Below are 16,052 nucleotides of genomic sequence, written 5' to 3' on the forward strand. Positions count from 1 at the left end.
AAATTAATAAAAAATATTATATATAAAAAAGCGCACTGATGGGAGGCCAGCGGAGGCCAGGAGGAGCTCACCTGTCGTCACCAGCTTGGACTTGTCCTCTTCGTCGCCCACCTCTTCCTCCTCCACGTTGCGTCCCGGGAAGAAGAAGCCCATCATGCGGTGGAAAAACTGGTGCGTCAGCTGGATGGTGAGGGGCACCACGTTCACCTGGCCAGGGCGGGAGGGGCGGTGAGGATCCCCGACTTGTGGAGCCTTGCCACCCTCTCCCTCCCACCCCATTCTCCCTCACATGATTCCATAGACTGCCTGGACACAGAAGAATGGTGGGGAGAACCAGCAGGGAAGAAGGCCAGGAGATCTGGGGTGGGACAACGATGAGTGGTCAGAGGGAGAAGAGGGGGCAGACTGGGAAGAGGAGGTGTGAGAAGCTAAAGAGGTGACAGGGTTTGGTGAGCAGGAAGAGGCTGGAGCAGAGAGCAGTGCAGAATCAGAGGCTGGAGAGGAAGGGGGCCAGGAGACAGGAAGGGGAGGAAGCCCTCTTGCTGCAACCAGCTCCCTTCCCCTCTGGTCTCCCAGAAACAGAAGAGGGATGAAAAGGGAGGAGCAAAGAGAGACAAGACAGCAGAGCCTTAGGCTGCTGGGAAAGGAACTGGGAAAGGAGACGTAAAGATCAGTGGAAGGCAGGGACCTTCAGTCCTTGGGGCAAGACCTATAGGGAAGTGATCCTTGGAGATTTTTAAGCAGAGGCTGAATGACCATCTGTCCTGGATACTTTAGCTGAAATTCCTGTATGGCAGGTTGGACTGGATGACCCTCAGGGGCCTTTCCAACTCTGCAATTCTATGATCTCTAGACCTGCACTGGTTTCTTTGACTAAAGAGTTAACTTCAATGACACCGGTGAAGTTAACCGACTCCAGCTCCTGCCATATGCATCCCATCACCTCTCTCTCCCTCCCATGCGTGCGCACTGCCGTCTCACCTCGAAATGCTCTTTGATAGAGATGCCACCCACTGGCGGTCGGACTTTGCTGAAAATCCTCAGGGCCAGCTGGCGGCCGGACTGGCAGGTGCTCTGAGGGCGGAGGACCACCTGCAGGCAGGAGCAGACAGGGCAAGGTGGCCGTGGTCACAAATATTACACCCCACCCACTCAAAGGAAGAGGCTCCATCATAGGGCTTGGCAGGCTGAGGAGCAGTGGGGAAAACACTCTGCGTATGCCCAGAGCATTCATTGGCAGAGCCCACGCAATGGCCCCAAGCCTCTCCACCTTCCAGGCTGGGCAGTGGGGAGTCCAAGGGGCAGGGAGGGGACTGCTGGCTCTGCCACTGACCTTGTAGACGGCGTTGGGGAGGAGGTTGTTCATGGTGACCCATCCCAGCTCCAGGAGGTGTTCGGCCGTGTCGTCCGACTTATTCACCTGAGAGAGGGAGAGAGAGAAAGGGAGGAGGCAGCACGGTGAACCCTGACCATGGCAGCATCTGCTGTGACCCCCACTCTCCTCCTTGGATTTTTACTTTGCAGGGCGTTGGATAGATAATAATAATAACAATAATTCATTATTTCCCCAGCCACTCTGGGCGGCTTCCAACAGAATATTAAAATACAATAGTCTATTAAACATTAAAAGCGTCCCTAAACAGGGCTGCCTTCCAATGAAGCTGCCATCCGACGAAGCAGTGTGGCTTTCAGGGCAGAAGTTAAACAGACACTACAAGCTCAGTTTAATTCATTAATAAAATATTTCTCATTCTCCTGGTCTCATAGCTGCAAAGATGACCCCTGGGGGTCCCCTCCCCACTCTTCCACCCCACCTTGCTGTACAGGAAGCGCTGCAGCTCCAGCTCAGCAATGCCCAGCTGCCCGTCCTCCTCGGTCAGGCGCCACCGGGCCTGGGCAAAGTAGAACTCTGTCCGGCGGGCCACCCCCACGTCCTCCGGCTGCTTCCGCAGCTCCATCTTGTTGGCCCGCTGCAGCTGGAAGTCCTTGAAGCACCTGGAGGGAGGGGGGGCAAGGTGAGGAGATGGGGGGAGGAATAGGGGCACAGGGAGAGTCTTGGGGGCAAGGAGGGCCCGCAGCTGTGCAAGTAGCGCCTCCATTTTCCCTTTCTTTAACTATGTTAATGACCAAAATCAATACCTCCTTATGCCAAGCGCTTAGTCTTCTCATTGGAGAGGTTGCGTTATGTTTGAACGTTGAATGTGTAGGATTATGTCTGAAGTCCATGGAAAGAACAGACACCATTCAATGAACTGCTAGGTAAGTGTTTAATGGTTCTGCCATTGGTATTTGTTTAAAAATTTTATGTTCTGTACTGCCCTGAGATCCAGGGGTATAGGGCAATATACAAATTTAATAAATGAAGAAATAGATAAAATAAAAGCCAATAAGTATTTGTTTTTTTCCTAAAAACAACAACAACATGGGGCTCCCAGGTTTCGAGGCAGTCTACCTGCTCAGGATAACCGCTGTGACTGGGCGCCTCCAGAGGGAGCTTGCCCCTCCTACCTGATGAGGATATTTAGCTCTTCACTTTCCTGCTGCAGTTCAGCTTTCTCCCGGCTCAGCTGCTCCTGCAGCTTCTGGTTGTGGTCCAGGAGAGACTCGTTCCGGCCGTCATCCTGCAGCGACTGGAGGAAGGAAGGAAGGAAGGAAGGAAGGAAGGAAGGAAGGAAGGAAGGAAGGAAGCCGTCACGGTGCGCATGGGGACGTGGGATCTTGGGGCTCCCGCCGACCTGCTGCCCCCACTGGCTGCCCATCCTGCCTTGGAGAGGCATGCACGGCAGGACGGCCTAGCATATGGAGGGTTGAGGGGAGCGAGAGTCACCTTCATGACTGAGTACATCTGCTTCTCCAGGTGGCGGATCTGGGCCACGTGCTGGCGGACGGCCTCCTGCAAATGCAGGATGCTGCTGCGCTGCTCCTCGGGGTTGCTGGAGATCTCCAGCTGGAAGCGGACGCGCTGCTTTTTCTCGCTGTGCTCCTGCGAAAATTGAAATATGGGGGGGGGGGGAGGTCTCGAGTCATAACCTCAAGACCTGGGCAGGGACAACATGGAAAGTACAGGGGTCTCGATCCAGCGGGGTGGGTGAATGATGAGAAGGACCCTGCTTTGCCTGAGACCCTGGAAAACTATGGTTTCTTGTCCTTGGCTTACAAGACTACAGCTTGCTGAACCCAAAAGCTTAGCTTAGGTTAGCTGTGGTTTGTTCAGCTACCCCACCTGAGATGCAAAACAAGCCAGGGTTTTATGGGGGGGGGGGGGGAATAACAAACTATGGTTTGCTTGGCTGTGGGGTGGCTTGCAGGGTAATCGGACAAAGCATGGTTAGAATAAACTGTGGTTCAGTGGCAAGTGCAAACTATGGGCATCGAATGGAGATGGATGCTGGACGATTCAGAACAGATAAAAGGAAAGACTTGTTCACGCAGTGCATGAACTTTGGAACTCTCTGCCACAGGAGGCAGTGATGGCCACCAGATTGGAAAGCCTTAAAAGAGTAGACAAATTCCTGGAAGAGGAAGCAGCTATCAGTGGCTACTAGCTGCCATGGCTATCCTCTGCCTCCACTGTCAGAGGCAGGTGCGCTTCTGAATACATTTGCTGGATCCCAGGATGGGAAATGGCTCTTGTGCTTGAATCCTGCTTGTGAGTTTCCCTTGGGGGCATCTGATCAGCCTCTGTGAGAGGAGGAGGCTGGATTTTTGGAACCTCCCGCTCCAGCGGAAGTCTACCTAGATTCCTAGTGGTATCTGGGCTCTGGGAGGACAGGAGGCTGGCCTAGATGGGGCCCCCATGGCCTGATCCAGCAGCCTTTTCTTACATTTTTACAGACAAACCACAGTTTAGCACTCTGGAGAAACGCAGGCAATGTAACCATTACATACCCCAGCCTGCTAGGATTTCTGATGCTAACAACAACAAAAAGCTAGTCCCCAATATGTCATCCCACCTTGCGCTTGGGCTCCACATGGAGCAGGAGGTTGTTGACAATGTCGAGGATCATGGCGTACTGTGCCGGGTTGGTGGAAATCTCCAGGTCATGGTGGATGAGAGTGAAGGTGTCCGCGGCCCCTGGAAGGTGGGTGGGTGGGGGGTAAAAGAAGAGGGCAGAAAGATGCCCCCAAAGTCCTTCATTCAGAACCATGAGGACTGGAGCCTTGCTTTGTTTAATAACAATTATAATATATTATTTATACCCCGCCCATCTGGCTGGGCTTCCCCAGCCACTCTGGGCGGCTTTCAACAAAATATTAAAATACAGTAATGCATCAAACATTAAAAGCTTCCCTAAACAGGGCTGCCTTCAGATGCCTTCTAAAAGTCTGGTAGTTGTTCTTCTCTTTGACATCTGGTGGGAGGGTGTTCCACAGGGCGGGTGCCACTACCAAGAAGGCCCTCTCCCTGGTTCCCTGTAACTAGGCTTCTCGCAGTGAGGGAACCGCCAGAAGGCCCTCGGTGCTGGACCTCAGCATCCGGGTAGAACGATGGGGGTGGAGATGCTCCTTCAGATATACCGGACTAAGGCCATTTAGGGCTTTAAATGTCAGCACCAACACTTTGAATTGTGCTTGGAAACGTACTGTTTTAAAGCTCAGGGACACAAAGGCAGAAGGTCCCTGGTGGGATCTCTAGGGAGGGCTGGGGAAAGTCCCTCCTGGCTGAAAGGCTGGAGAGCCTTGGCTGCCAGTCAGTGCTGGCAATACTGAGCAGAGTGGAGCAATGGCTCGGCTCAGGATAAGGCAGCTTCCTCTGCCCCCTGGCACACCCACTACGTGCCATCCCCTGCCAGTCCCTCTGCTTCTCCTGGCTCCTCCCCACACACCTTCCTGCTTCTTGAGGAGGTCCTCCTTTTCAGGGTGGGCCGGCGGCTCGGGCGGCTTGATCTCGGTGGCCAGCTCAGGGTTGATGTCGTGGCTGTAGCTGATGTAGTACATGCGGCAGCTGCACCGTGAGATGATGCGCTGGACCTGCTGGGTGGGCTGCACCTCGTGCGGCTGGTTCCAGTCTGGTTGGGGGGGTGGGCGGAGGCAAAGAGTCGCAGGTCAGATATGGTACCAAAAGTGAATAAGGAGTGGGCTATCTTTAAGGAATACATCAAAATTTATGTGGAAAAAGTACAGTGGTGCCCCGCAAGACGAATGCCTCGCTAAACGAAAAACCCGCAAGACGAAAGGGTTTTCCGATTTTTTAGCGGCTTCGCAAGACGAATTTCCCTATGGGCTTGCTTCACAAGACGAAAGCCCATAGGGAAATATCCGGGACAGCGGGGAACCCTCCTCCCACCGCAAGCCCCGGGAAGAGAGGAGAAGCTGCGCGCCTTCCCCTCTGTTCCCGGACCTGTCCTGAAGGCTTGCGGTGGGAGGTCTGGGAACAGAGGAGAAGGCGCACAGCTTCTCCTCTCTTCCCGGGGCTTGCGGTGGGAGGAGGGTTTTTCCTCCCCACCGCCAACATTCAGAAGGCTGTTCTGAAGGCTGGCGGTGGGAAGAAAAGCCCTTCTCCCGCCTCCAGCCTTCAGAAGAGTTCCCCGCAGGGCTCCCCAAGCTGTGAATGTCTGCCGCGCGCGAGGGGCGCTCTGCTTAAGAGCGCCCCTCGTGCGGGGCAGCAGGCTGGTATCCGCAGCTTGGAGAGCCCTGTGGGGAAGTCCGGCAGGGCTCCTCCCCAAGCTGTGAATGTCTGCCTCACGCGAGGGGCGCTCTGCTTAAGAGCGCCACTCGTGCAGGGCAGCAGGCTGCTATCCGCAGCTTGGAGAGCCCTGTGGGGAAGTCCGGCAGGGCTCCCCAAGCTGCAGATGTCTGCCCCGCCCGAGGGGCGCTCTGCTTCAGAGCGTCCCTTGCACCGGGCAGCAGGCTGCTATTCGCAGCCTAGGCAGCCCTGCAGGAACTCTTCTGAAGGCTGGCGGCGGGAGAAGGGCTTTTCTTCCCACCGCCAGCCTTCAGAAGGTTGTTCTCCCCCCCCCCCACCAGCCTTCAGAAGAGGTCCGGGGACAGACTGTCCCCGGACCTGGTCTGAAGGCGGTCTCCCTAGGAACGCATTAATTGATTTTCAATGCATTCCTATGGGAAACCGTGCTTCGCAAGACGAAAAAACTTGCGGAACGAATTAATTTCGTCTTGCGAGGCACCACTGTAGAGTTTCCGACAGATATTGAGTGAATCCAGAAAATGATTAGAGTGAAAGGAGAGTAAAGTCAAGATAGAAGAAGAGATTAAAGAAATAATGAAACGCATTTAAGCTAGTTGGAAAAATAAAGTAGCGTAACAAGAACAGCTGGAAGTCAAGTCACTTGGTGGGTGTCCGTGTGGGGTAGGTGTGTAGGTATGTTGATATGTACAGTATAGATAGGTATTATATAGAGTAATGTAAGTATGCTTTATGTTATAAAATAAGGTAGTGTGCTATGTACGTGTATTGTGTAATTGGATAAATGTATACGTATTGGGGGGGGGGGGGGAACCCAAAGAGTCGCAGGTCAGATTCCCAGGCGGCTGAGAGAACATCACCCCCCACCCGCCCACCCTTCCCAAACCCCTGCCACCCTCCCTGCTGAAGGAGGTGGGCACTCAGCTCTCTGGCCTGGCCTGCCTCCTCTTCTCTTGGCGCACTGACCTGTGGTGGTGCTGACCATGCCGCCCACTGCCTGCCCGCTCTCCATCAGCTCCTGCACGGAGTCCAGGCTTCGCTGGCGGTGCTCCTCAATGTTCTTGACCTGGGGGTGAGGGAGGCAGGGAGCAGGGGTGAGGGAGAGGGAGGAAGGGCAGCCTCCGGGGAGAAAGCACTGTCGTCCAGAATTCGCCAGGCGCCAGGCACATTTTGCCCCTGGCTATCGGCCACACGAGACCACTTGTTTTGGCAAGGTGTGTGTTGTGGGGAACAGCACTGCAGGAGTGCAAATATCCAGAGTGTGGGAGTCAGGTGGGATTACTATGAGGAATTATAAAATATGCACCAAGGGGTGTGTCCATGATGAAAGCATTGCGTTGACTGGGTTTGATTCACTGACAATAATTTCTGATCAAATCCCACAAGCCTCTGCATCTCTGGCCATTTTCTCTATTGTTCATTTTCTACGCCTGACAGGCACGTATAAGCATTCTATACACAGGCCAGTTGCTTCATCAGGCATCCTCAGTACATAAAGATAGTAGGTTACTTTGATGTAGTTTAGTCTTTAGATAGATCTTAAGGGCCAGGAAGAGAGTTCACAAGATGGTAAACCCTGCCTCTCCTGTTTACGATCTCCAGAGTTTCCTAAAAGCATTCCTCCAGTCCTGTTTTATTTACTCTCAGATATGTATGCATGCTCAGAGTAGTCTCTGTAGTTAAAATAATTTATTCTGACCTCACATTGTCCCCACATGGTTTTTTTTTGAAATGCTCAGAGGAAATCTGATTGGTTCTTACGAACACTGTGTAAAAAGTTCTTTTGTGAATAAAATGACCTGGGCCGAGGGGTGGAGAGGGAGGATTCTTATTATTATTGGCACCCCTCCCAGGGTCTTGCTGGTCAAGCCTCGTGTGTATTCTATTAATCAGAGTCCAATCCTTCCTTGCTTTGGGAACGCTACACAGCACCCACCTCTAGCCAGAGCTGCACGTCTTCGTGCTCGGAGGGGCTGCTCTCGGTGGTGGCGAAGTACTGCATCCCGTCCAGCAGGCAGGTCCAGGAGGTCTTCTGCTTGAGGGTGTCCCCGTACCAGGCTGGGTGGTGCTGGCACTGGAGCAGCTGAGCTTTGGCGGCCGAGACAATCACACAGCCCTCCGTCTCTGCCCCGCGGAGGACCATCTGGGGTGGGGGGAGGGAGGAGCAGGAGTTGGCAACAGGCAATGTTTCACTCCAAAGAGACAGGGTGGTGCAGTGGTTAGAATGCCGGGCTAGGGACCAGGGTTCAAATCTCCACTCAGCCATGAAGCTCTCACCTTGGGCCAGCGACAACCTCTCAGCTTAACTTCACAGGGGTCGTTGTGGGGATTAAATGAGGAACAGGACCTGGGAGAGACTAGGGTTCAAATCCCCGCTTGGTCTATGACACTCACTGGGTGACCTTGGTGGGCCACTCATGGTCATTCTCAACCCAGCCTACCTGGCAAGGTCGTTGTGGGGATAAAATGGGGAGTGAAGAACCAGGGAGGCCGCCTTGAGCTCCTTGGAGGAAAAGGTGACATATGAATGTAATGCCCTCCCATCAGATGTCAAAGGAATAAACAACTATCTGATGTTTAGAAGACACCTAAAGTTTTTTAATGACAGGTGTTTTAATGTATTTTTAATCTTCGGTGGAAGCCGCCCAGAGTGGCTGAGGAGACGCAGCCAGATATAAGTAATAAATAATTATTGTTATTGTTATGATGAATAAATAAAGTCACTAAAAGACTGTAGTGACATCAAATATACAATCCAAGGCTGCCGTCTCAGCCACCAGCAGTTGAAGGTGGCAGATGCGCCTTCACAGGAGGTTTTTAAAACAGAGGCCATCTATGAGGGATTCTGTAACTATGGTCCCTGCATTGCAGGAGGTTAGACTAGATGACCCTTCCAACTCTATGAATAGTACATAAAACCATACAGCAAAATCCATATAAGAGAAGTTTAAAACAGACACCATTTCACTATTGTGGAATGGTCCATTCTTAATTGCCTGCATGGGCTGGGCCGAATAGGAAAGTTTTCAGCAGGCATTTAAAAGTAGGAACAGAAAGCAACTGCTGAACCTCCAGTGGCAGGGAGTTCCACAGGGCTGTGCCATTGACACTAAGGACTAGTCACCTTGCTGTTGTCAAATGAGCCCCACTGAGCTGGGGAATGGCCTATGATGTTCCTGCAAGTGAATCTCATTTGATAAGATGCAGGCTAACCCCCTCAAAACAGTCAGCCCCCCCCCGTCAAAAGCTGCCCAACCAAGCAAAGAATCCCTGCAACCCCGGTTGATCACTCCGCTGGGTGAGAGGTGGCAGCAGCCCCCGTTCCCCACCCAGCAAGAAGGTGGCAGGTGGCGGCGGCAGCAAATACCTGGCAGTTGACCAGCTCGATAAGGCAGTTTCGGTTGAAGATGTCATCCGTCTGGCAGGCAGCAATCCCACACAGCTGCTCGCTCACCCCGGAATCCTCCTCTGTGAACACCACAAAGCGGTCCGTCTCCTCGATCAGCTTCTTGAGCATGTAGGCTCCTGGGGGGAAATCACAGATTTCAAGAGTTGGGGGAACTAGCGCACCCCTGAGAAAGACGAAAGGCTGGGGTGAGAGGTGGGTGTAGGACGAGTTCTACGGTCTGGGTGTGAGAGGGAAAGTACACAGAGCTGGACCGGGAAAGTTTGTCCACAGTAGTTCATGCGCTGGGGACTTCAGGGCTGGACTACCGCAGTGCGCTCTGTGTGGGGCTTCCCTTGCATGTGATTCAGAAGCTGCAGTTGGCGCAGGATGCTGCAGCCTGATTGCTGACAGGAGAAAGGCCTTGTCAGCATTGAGCTCCTGTGCTCAGATATACGCACTGGTTGCCAATTTGTTACTATGCAAATTTCAAGATGTTATAGTATATAAAGCCCTTAATAACTTGGGACCAATTTGCCTACAATATCACCTGACCCCACACGCACCTGCTTGACTACTTTGATCGGCAGAACTTGCCCTGTTACAAGCGCCACGTTGTATCAGTTCCACATTTGCAAGAAAACAATATTTTAGTCTGGCGGCGCCTACACTTGGGAACACCCTGCCTATTGATATCAGGCAGGCACCTTTGCTGCACTCTTTTCAGCTAAAGATGTTCTTGTTTAGACAAGCCAGTCCAGATGTTCAGAAAGTGGATGCGGGTTTCAATCCATTTTCAGCCTATTGTTGTGTTAACTTTTTGAAAGCCTCAAATTATTGCTAATTCTTCTCAGGGATTATTTTATTGCTTTATCTTTCTCGCCGAATATTCAGAGATTTCTTTACAATGGAGTGGTGTATAATTTTTATGTAACAAGCAAAATAAAAAAACGAGGAAGCTGAAAAAAGTGATGTTCTTTCCCACTTCCTCTCTCTGCTCTCTGGTGTGTATCAAGGCTCCGGTCCATTCTTTGAGTTCCGACTCAGATATTTACATGCATCTTCCCCTCTTTTTCTGTCAGGGGGAATGGGACACTGATCCAGCAATGTTTGGTGACCGGGGTGTGTGTGCCTATGACACTTGCTCCATAATTCAAAACCCCCACATGCGAAAGGAGAGGCTCTTGACTTCCCCGCCACTTTACAGCCAACCCCTTTCCCCCTCCCTCACCTCCGGAGGGGCTGCGCTCCGTCCGGGTGCTGCTGGGTGGGGCGATGACCCTCAGCGGAGGCTGATAGCTGGGGGGAGGCCCCCTCTTGGGCTTCTTGGCCGGCAGCTGGGGGTCGATCCTGAGCCCCTTCAGGGCCTCAGTGGAGAGGTTGCGCTTGAGGACTGCCGCTTTCTTGTAGCCGTCATAGAGGCCAAAGGCGATGTCCCGGTTTGTTGTGGTCCAGGAAGCCCGCAAGTCCACCAGGTGCAGCTGGTGCGTGTGGAAGACGTCGTCCCCATCGCGAAGAGGCAGCTCCTGGCGGAGAAGGGAGGCTGTCAGGCACCGCATGCGCCCAAGGGGAGGAGGCTGCACAAGGGAATGATGGTGCCAGGAGCAGCGCGTAACAACTGCTTGTCACACAGGTAGGGCTGGGAATGCACACACACAAACAGACACACAAAAGCCTGGAGAGCTTCTAACAGTCAGTGTGGCTAATGTGGAGCTACTGGTTCCACAGATCTTCCAGATCGTGGGGACTAGAAACTTAGTTTGTCTTTCAAGGGAAGAGCCGAATCTCTGGGACAGAGCACCTGCTGGGCTTGCAGAATGCTTGCACCTCCAGTTGGGGGCTGAGGGAAAAACCCCTGCCTGAAACCTGGGGGAAGGCATGCTCCCTGAAGGAAGGGGGGCTCCTGCGCTGCTGCCCACCTCCTCGGCGGTGCGGACGCTGTGGCGCTGGTAGGCGAGGGAGGAGAGGCTGAGGAGGTGGGTCTTCTTGACCAGGGAGTCCAGGCGGTGGTCGGCGTTCTCGTCGCAGGTGGAGGCCATCAGGTGCACTGTGACAAGGCTCAGGTCGCTCATCATCTGCGTGATGCTCCACTCGGAGATGAGGCGCCGCATCACCGTCCCGGCTGCAGGGTGAGAACGGCGGTGTGAGGAAGAGAGAGGGAAGGTAGAAGCCTCCCCCACCTCCCAACGTCAGATCCCCTCCCAGTTCCCACCTCCCTTGTGCCCACTCACCCTGGGGGATGAGCCTCTGGGTGCCTCGCGTGAAAATGTGCCCCTGCCCACACTCCAGCTGGATGCCACGCTGCTGAGCAAAGGAGGCCCAGTAATGCACCTGGGGGGAAGCAGGAGAAACAGGGTTTGCTTTCATCTCGGCCTTCGGTGAAGTTCGCTCAAACAAGGGGCACAGGATTGGGGGGGGGGGCAGAGGTTTTTCACTCTCCCTCTTCCGCAGTGCAGCACATTACTCTCCCCAGAGCCCGCTGGTCTAGCGCTGCCGCCACTCTTTCCAGAAACCATGCAAATTGAGTAATGCGAAGATCCGGTCATCTGTCGAGCAACAGCAGCCAGGCTGCAACTGGCCCAACAATGGAGATCTCCTTCCCACATCATTCTAACCTGGTTTTCCCAAACTCAGGTCTCCAGCTATTTTTGGACTACAGTCCCCATCATTCCTGACCAATGGTCCTGCCAGTTAAGGACGATGGGAGTTGCAGTCCAAAAACAGCTGGAGACCTCCTGGGGTTTCCAACTGTGGAAGCCGAGCCCCTGTGGCTAGGAGCCATTGATAGCCCATGCATTTGCCTAATCCTGTTTATTAATTATTTTTGGCCAAATCATTTTTATTGGTTTTTCCTAATTTTTACCAAATCAGCCACAACAAATTTTGCAAAAATTGGTTTCCCGCACTCCGTTCTTGCTGCGCCTAAAGTTTCTTCTTGTTGCTGCGGTATTTCCCTAGTTACTTCTAATTCACATTCCATTCCTTACAATTAACTTTATATTACAATAGTTTGTTGTTGTTTTAAAACTTGGTGCCCTTAACCATCAGCTATCCACTTGCCAATTTTTGCACGTACAATATTTAAATGCTTACAATATCTACAAGTAAGGTTAGTCAAATAATTATCAGTCCAGAATAAATGATAATTATTATCATTTCTAAAAGTTATTTTAATTTATTGTTTAGTCCTGTTTAAAAGCCATCCAAATTGGTGGTCACAGATGCCTCCTATGTGTAGTGTGAATAAATTCTTACATTTTCCTGCAACATGCAACTTCCTTGGGTGTCCCCAAGTCCTAGCGTTATAAATCTGAGGGTTGCCCCTTACACCCCTCCCCACTCGAGCAGATGGGCTTCCCAAGTGCAAATCCGAAGCCAGATGAGACCCCACCCTGACTTCCGGGAGCCTGGCCTGCATCTCACCTGGAGCTTTGGGAAGAGGGCTGTGAAGGAGAGCTGCCGGTAGTGCTGGCCCAGCTTCTTCCTGATGGGCTTCAGGTTCCCGAAAAGTTTCCCCCGGCAGATGGGGCGCGTGACGCTGGTCCACGTGGCCCAGAAGTTCTGCATCCAGCGCAGGGTGCTGCTGTAGAGCAGGATCCGGGGCTGGGAGGGCTCTGCGGAGGGTGGGGTGGAACAGAACAGTTGTCAAGATCAGATCATCATCGCCATCAAGACAACAAGTCCCAGGGCAGGGACTTATAACCACTTTATTTTATTTTTAAAATAATTTTTATTAATAATTCCAATATAACAAATTATCATAACATATCATCTTCCTCACCCCCCCATTTCCCGCCTCCCCCTCCCCAAAAAAGAACCCTCCCTCCCTCGCCAAGACTTCCCTCGGTTCCTCTCTCTGACTTTTCAGCACATTTTGTTCTCTGGATATTGTAAAATTGTAAAGATCCTTAAATTGTCTATTATATTAACAGTCAATAAATTTGTGTATGTTTATTCAAAGCCTGCCAAGGAGTCCAATTCATTTTGTTATATTTTTTAAATAGTTTGTAAAAAGTTTCCATTCTTCTTTAAAGTCACAGTTGTCTTTGTCTCGCAGTTTGTATGTCAATTTTTCCAGTTCTGCATAATCCATCAATTTCTCTTGCCACTGTTCTTTCGTCTAGTTGGAAGGGACCCCAGGAGTCATCTAGTCCGACCCCCTGCTGCAATGCAGGAATCTCAACCAAAGAATCCCTGGCAGGGGGCCACCCAACCTCTGCTTAAAAACCTCCAGGGAAGGGGAGTTCATCACCTCCCGAGGGAGACTTTTCCGCTGTCAAACAGTTCTTGCACTCAGAAAGCTCTTCCTGATACTTAGTTGGAAATCATTTTTTAAATAATATTTTTATTGGTTTTACACAGTTTTATAAATTTTAACTAGAACCATTTCAAACATTTAAGCAAAAGGTTCTTCTGATCCTCCCTCCCTCCCTCCCTCCCTCCCTCCCTCCCTCCCTCCCTCGGTTCCATATTTAAAATTAGATCTTCTGCATCTTTTACCATTATCCATCTGTTATATATCCATAGTTACCATAGATAAGTCCACATTACAAGTGTCATTACATCCCTGCCAATGACTTCAACTGTTTACAGTGGGCTTTTAAATGAATTAAGAATTTGCTCCAGTCTTTTAAAAATACTTGATCTTCCTGATATTTAGTTGGAAATTAAAATATTTCCTCCTGAGGGAATCAGACTCAGCCTGGCTCCTGTACCCTACCCTACCCTATAAAAAAAAGTGGGGGAAACACACGACCCTATCTTCTGTCATGGATGCTTTAGCTGAGATTCCAGTATTGCAGGGGGTTGGACTAGATGAGCCTTGGGGTTCCTTGCGACCTCTACGATTCCACACTCACCCCCGCTGGGCCGCGTCAGGTCCATGCAGATGCAGAGGTTGAGGTTCTCGGAGCGGAAGGCGCGGTAGGAGTCATAGTCCTGGCCCACGGGCACCTCGGGAAGGAACTCTGGGGAGCGCAGCACCACCCCATGGTGGTCGTGGGGGTTCCCGTGGCACAGCCATGTCAGGTCCAGCGTCATGCACAGCTGCGGCAGGTGCAGGAAGCAGCAGTCATCGTACCTGCCCCGGAGGAGGAGGGTCAGACAGGTATTACACCCCACGGCAGGAGGGGAGCACCCTGACCCTGCCCAGCAACTAAGGGGAATCTCGGCCTGATATTAATGTAATTCATAAAGGCATAATATTGTGCTTTGATGTTGTAACCTAGGAGTCAAAGGCAGGTGATTCATAAATAATAGCAGTGCTTTTTCCTGGGGGAGACACAGGGGTACGCATACCTCTAAACATTTTGTGAATCTTTATACTTTTGTCTATTTACTGTACAGTGGTACCTCGGGTTAAGAACTTAATTCGTTCCAGAGGTCCGTTCTTAAACTGAAACTGTTCTTAACCTGAAGCACCACTTTAGTTAATAAGGCCTCCTGCTGCCGCTGTGCCGCTGGAGCATGATTTCAGTTCTCATCATGAAGCAAAGTTCTTAACCCGAGGTAATATTTCTGGGTTAGCGGAGTCTGTAACCTGAAGCGTATGTAACCCGAGGTACCACTGCATTTATTTTTCACGATTTGAACTATAAAATGGTGTACCCCTAAACATTTTTTTTAGAAAAAAAGCACTGAATAATAGTAATAATAAGGCAACTTATATGCTAATTTTTCTTTATGCAAGGACAATGCTTATCCTGTTTCTTTCTTTCTTTCAGTGGCTTGTTAGACTCACTTACTTAGCCCACATAAAACCCTCTGTATTCTGCGTGCCTGGTTCATGCTTTCATTTCTCATCTTTCCATTTCCATCTGCTGTTATTACTGCTCTCTCTGGCTCCCTTCCCACGCTACATTCCTAGGATTCTCTGGTTATTGAAGAAACGCCAACAGAGGCAAGCTTCACTACCAAACGCCTGGGCAAACGCAATAGTGCCCTCCCCTAAAGAACCACCTCTCTCTCTCACACGCTCTCGCCCTCGAAGCCCTGCTTCCCCCTGCCAATATGGCCACTTACTTGGAGGCTGTCCGGACGTTGACGTCCAGGTCCCCTTTGAAGACGAACTGCCCTGGGCGCCAGTGGAAGGAGAGGCGGCTCCACTCCCAGTGCATGTTCTCCGTGGTGTTGTAGGGGTCCTGCGGCAGAAGGCGAGGTTGGAGCAGAGACCTGGCTGCCCCCCTTGTTGGTGGCCACCCAAGCCCACGACCCGCTGGGCTCCCTCCATGCCCCGCCCCGCCCCGTCGGGCCTCACCTCCGTGGCCACCTGGTGCAGGCTGGCCTGCTCAATGTCCATGTGCCAGTCGCCGTGGAGAAGCAGGCGGCTCTTGTCCCACCAGGGCAGGGGGGCGCTGGGGTCCTCGGAGGGCTTGGTCAGCAGGTCAATGGCCTGCCCAATCAGCGTCCAGGCCGGGTCCCAGCATGGGCCCCACACAATGGTGTACTGGAAGACCTCGGCTGCAAAGGACAGGGGGCTCAGGCGCGGAAAAGCACATTCCTCCGTTCAGAACCGCGGAGACCAGAAACTTGTGTCGTTTTTACCGGGTGAGCTGTAGCTCATGGGCAGAGCCTGCAGAAGGTCCCTGGCTCCATCCGCTGCAGCATGTCCAGGTAGGGTTAAGGCTCCCTGCCTGAACCCATGGAGAGATGCTGCCAGCCAGTGTAGGCTCAATGGGATTGGGTTAAAGCAGCTTCCTGTTAAAGTCAGCTGTTTATTCCACCCCATGAAGACTGGAACCTTACTTAACTTTCAAGGGAAGTGATCAAAGCTCAGTGGGATAGCCCCTGCTTTGCAAGCAGAAGGTCCCTGGTAAGAAACAATAACAGCAACAACTTTTGTTTTATATATAGCTGCTGTAAACCTGCTGATTTTTTAAATGAACAATGGCATATAAATATTTTAATAAACACAATGCTGTAAAATACTATTATTCTGAACTCTAGGTTCAGTCCCCAGAGGCATCACCTGTGGCGCGGCTGGGAAAGATTTCCTGCCTGAAGTCCTGAGGAGTTGCTGCCAGT

At 51.8% G+C, this 16,052-nt stretch overlaps 1 protein-coding gene across 2 annotated transcripts in view; it reads right to left on the minus strand.

The window, feature by feature from the left end:
• Window positions 1–16,052, minus strand: part of BLTP2 (bridge-like lipid transfer protein family member 2) — a 43,482-nt gene that overhangs the window by 3,389 nt on the left and 24,041 nt on the right. For both annotated transcript variants that reach the window (XM_083714983.1, XM_083714984.1), the window contains 18 exons: window positions 15,286–15,488; window positions 15,051–15,169; window positions 13,889–14,109; window positions 12,453–12,643; window positions 11,261–11,360; window positions 10,949–11,151; window positions 10,261–10,555; window positions 9,012–9,169; window positions 7,581–7,787; window positions 6,611–6,710; window positions 4,827–5,009; window positions 3,954–4,075; window positions 2,828–2,983; window positions 2,509–2,630; window positions 1,815–1,995; window positions 1,334–1,420; window positions 982–1,092; window positions 72–207 (listed from right to left, as the gene is read on the minus strand). In XM_083714983.1, coding sequence (XP_083571109.1) covers window positions 72–207; window positions 982–1,092; window positions 1,334–1,420; window positions 1,815–1,995; window positions 2,509–2,630; window positions 2,828–2,983; window positions 3,954–4,075; window positions 4,827–5,009; window positions 6,611–6,710; window positions 7,581–7,787; window positions 9,012–9,169; window positions 10,261–10,555; window positions 10,949–11,151; window positions 11,261–11,360; window positions 12,453–12,643; window positions 13,889–14,109; window positions 15,051–15,169; window positions 15,286–15,488 — 2,895 coding nt within the window. The remainder of the gene's footprint in view (window positions 1–71; window positions 208–981; window positions 1,093–1,333; window positions 1,421–1,814; window positions 1,996–2,508; window positions 2,631–2,827; window positions 2,984–3,953; window positions 4,076–4,826; window positions 5,010–6,610; window positions 6,711–7,580; window positions 7,788–9,011; window positions 9,170–10,260; window positions 10,556–10,948; window positions 11,152–11,260; window positions 11,361–12,452; window positions 12,644–13,888; window positions 14,110–15,050; window positions 15,170–15,285; window positions 15,489–16,052) is intronic.

The sequence above is a fragment of the Podarcis gaigeae genome (genome assembly GCF_964106915.1).
Source record: "Podarcis gaigeae genome assembly, chromosome: 15".
Classification (NCBI taxonomy): Eukaryota; Metazoa; Chordata; class Lepidosauria; order Squamata; family Lacertidae; genus Podarcis; species Podarcis gaigeae.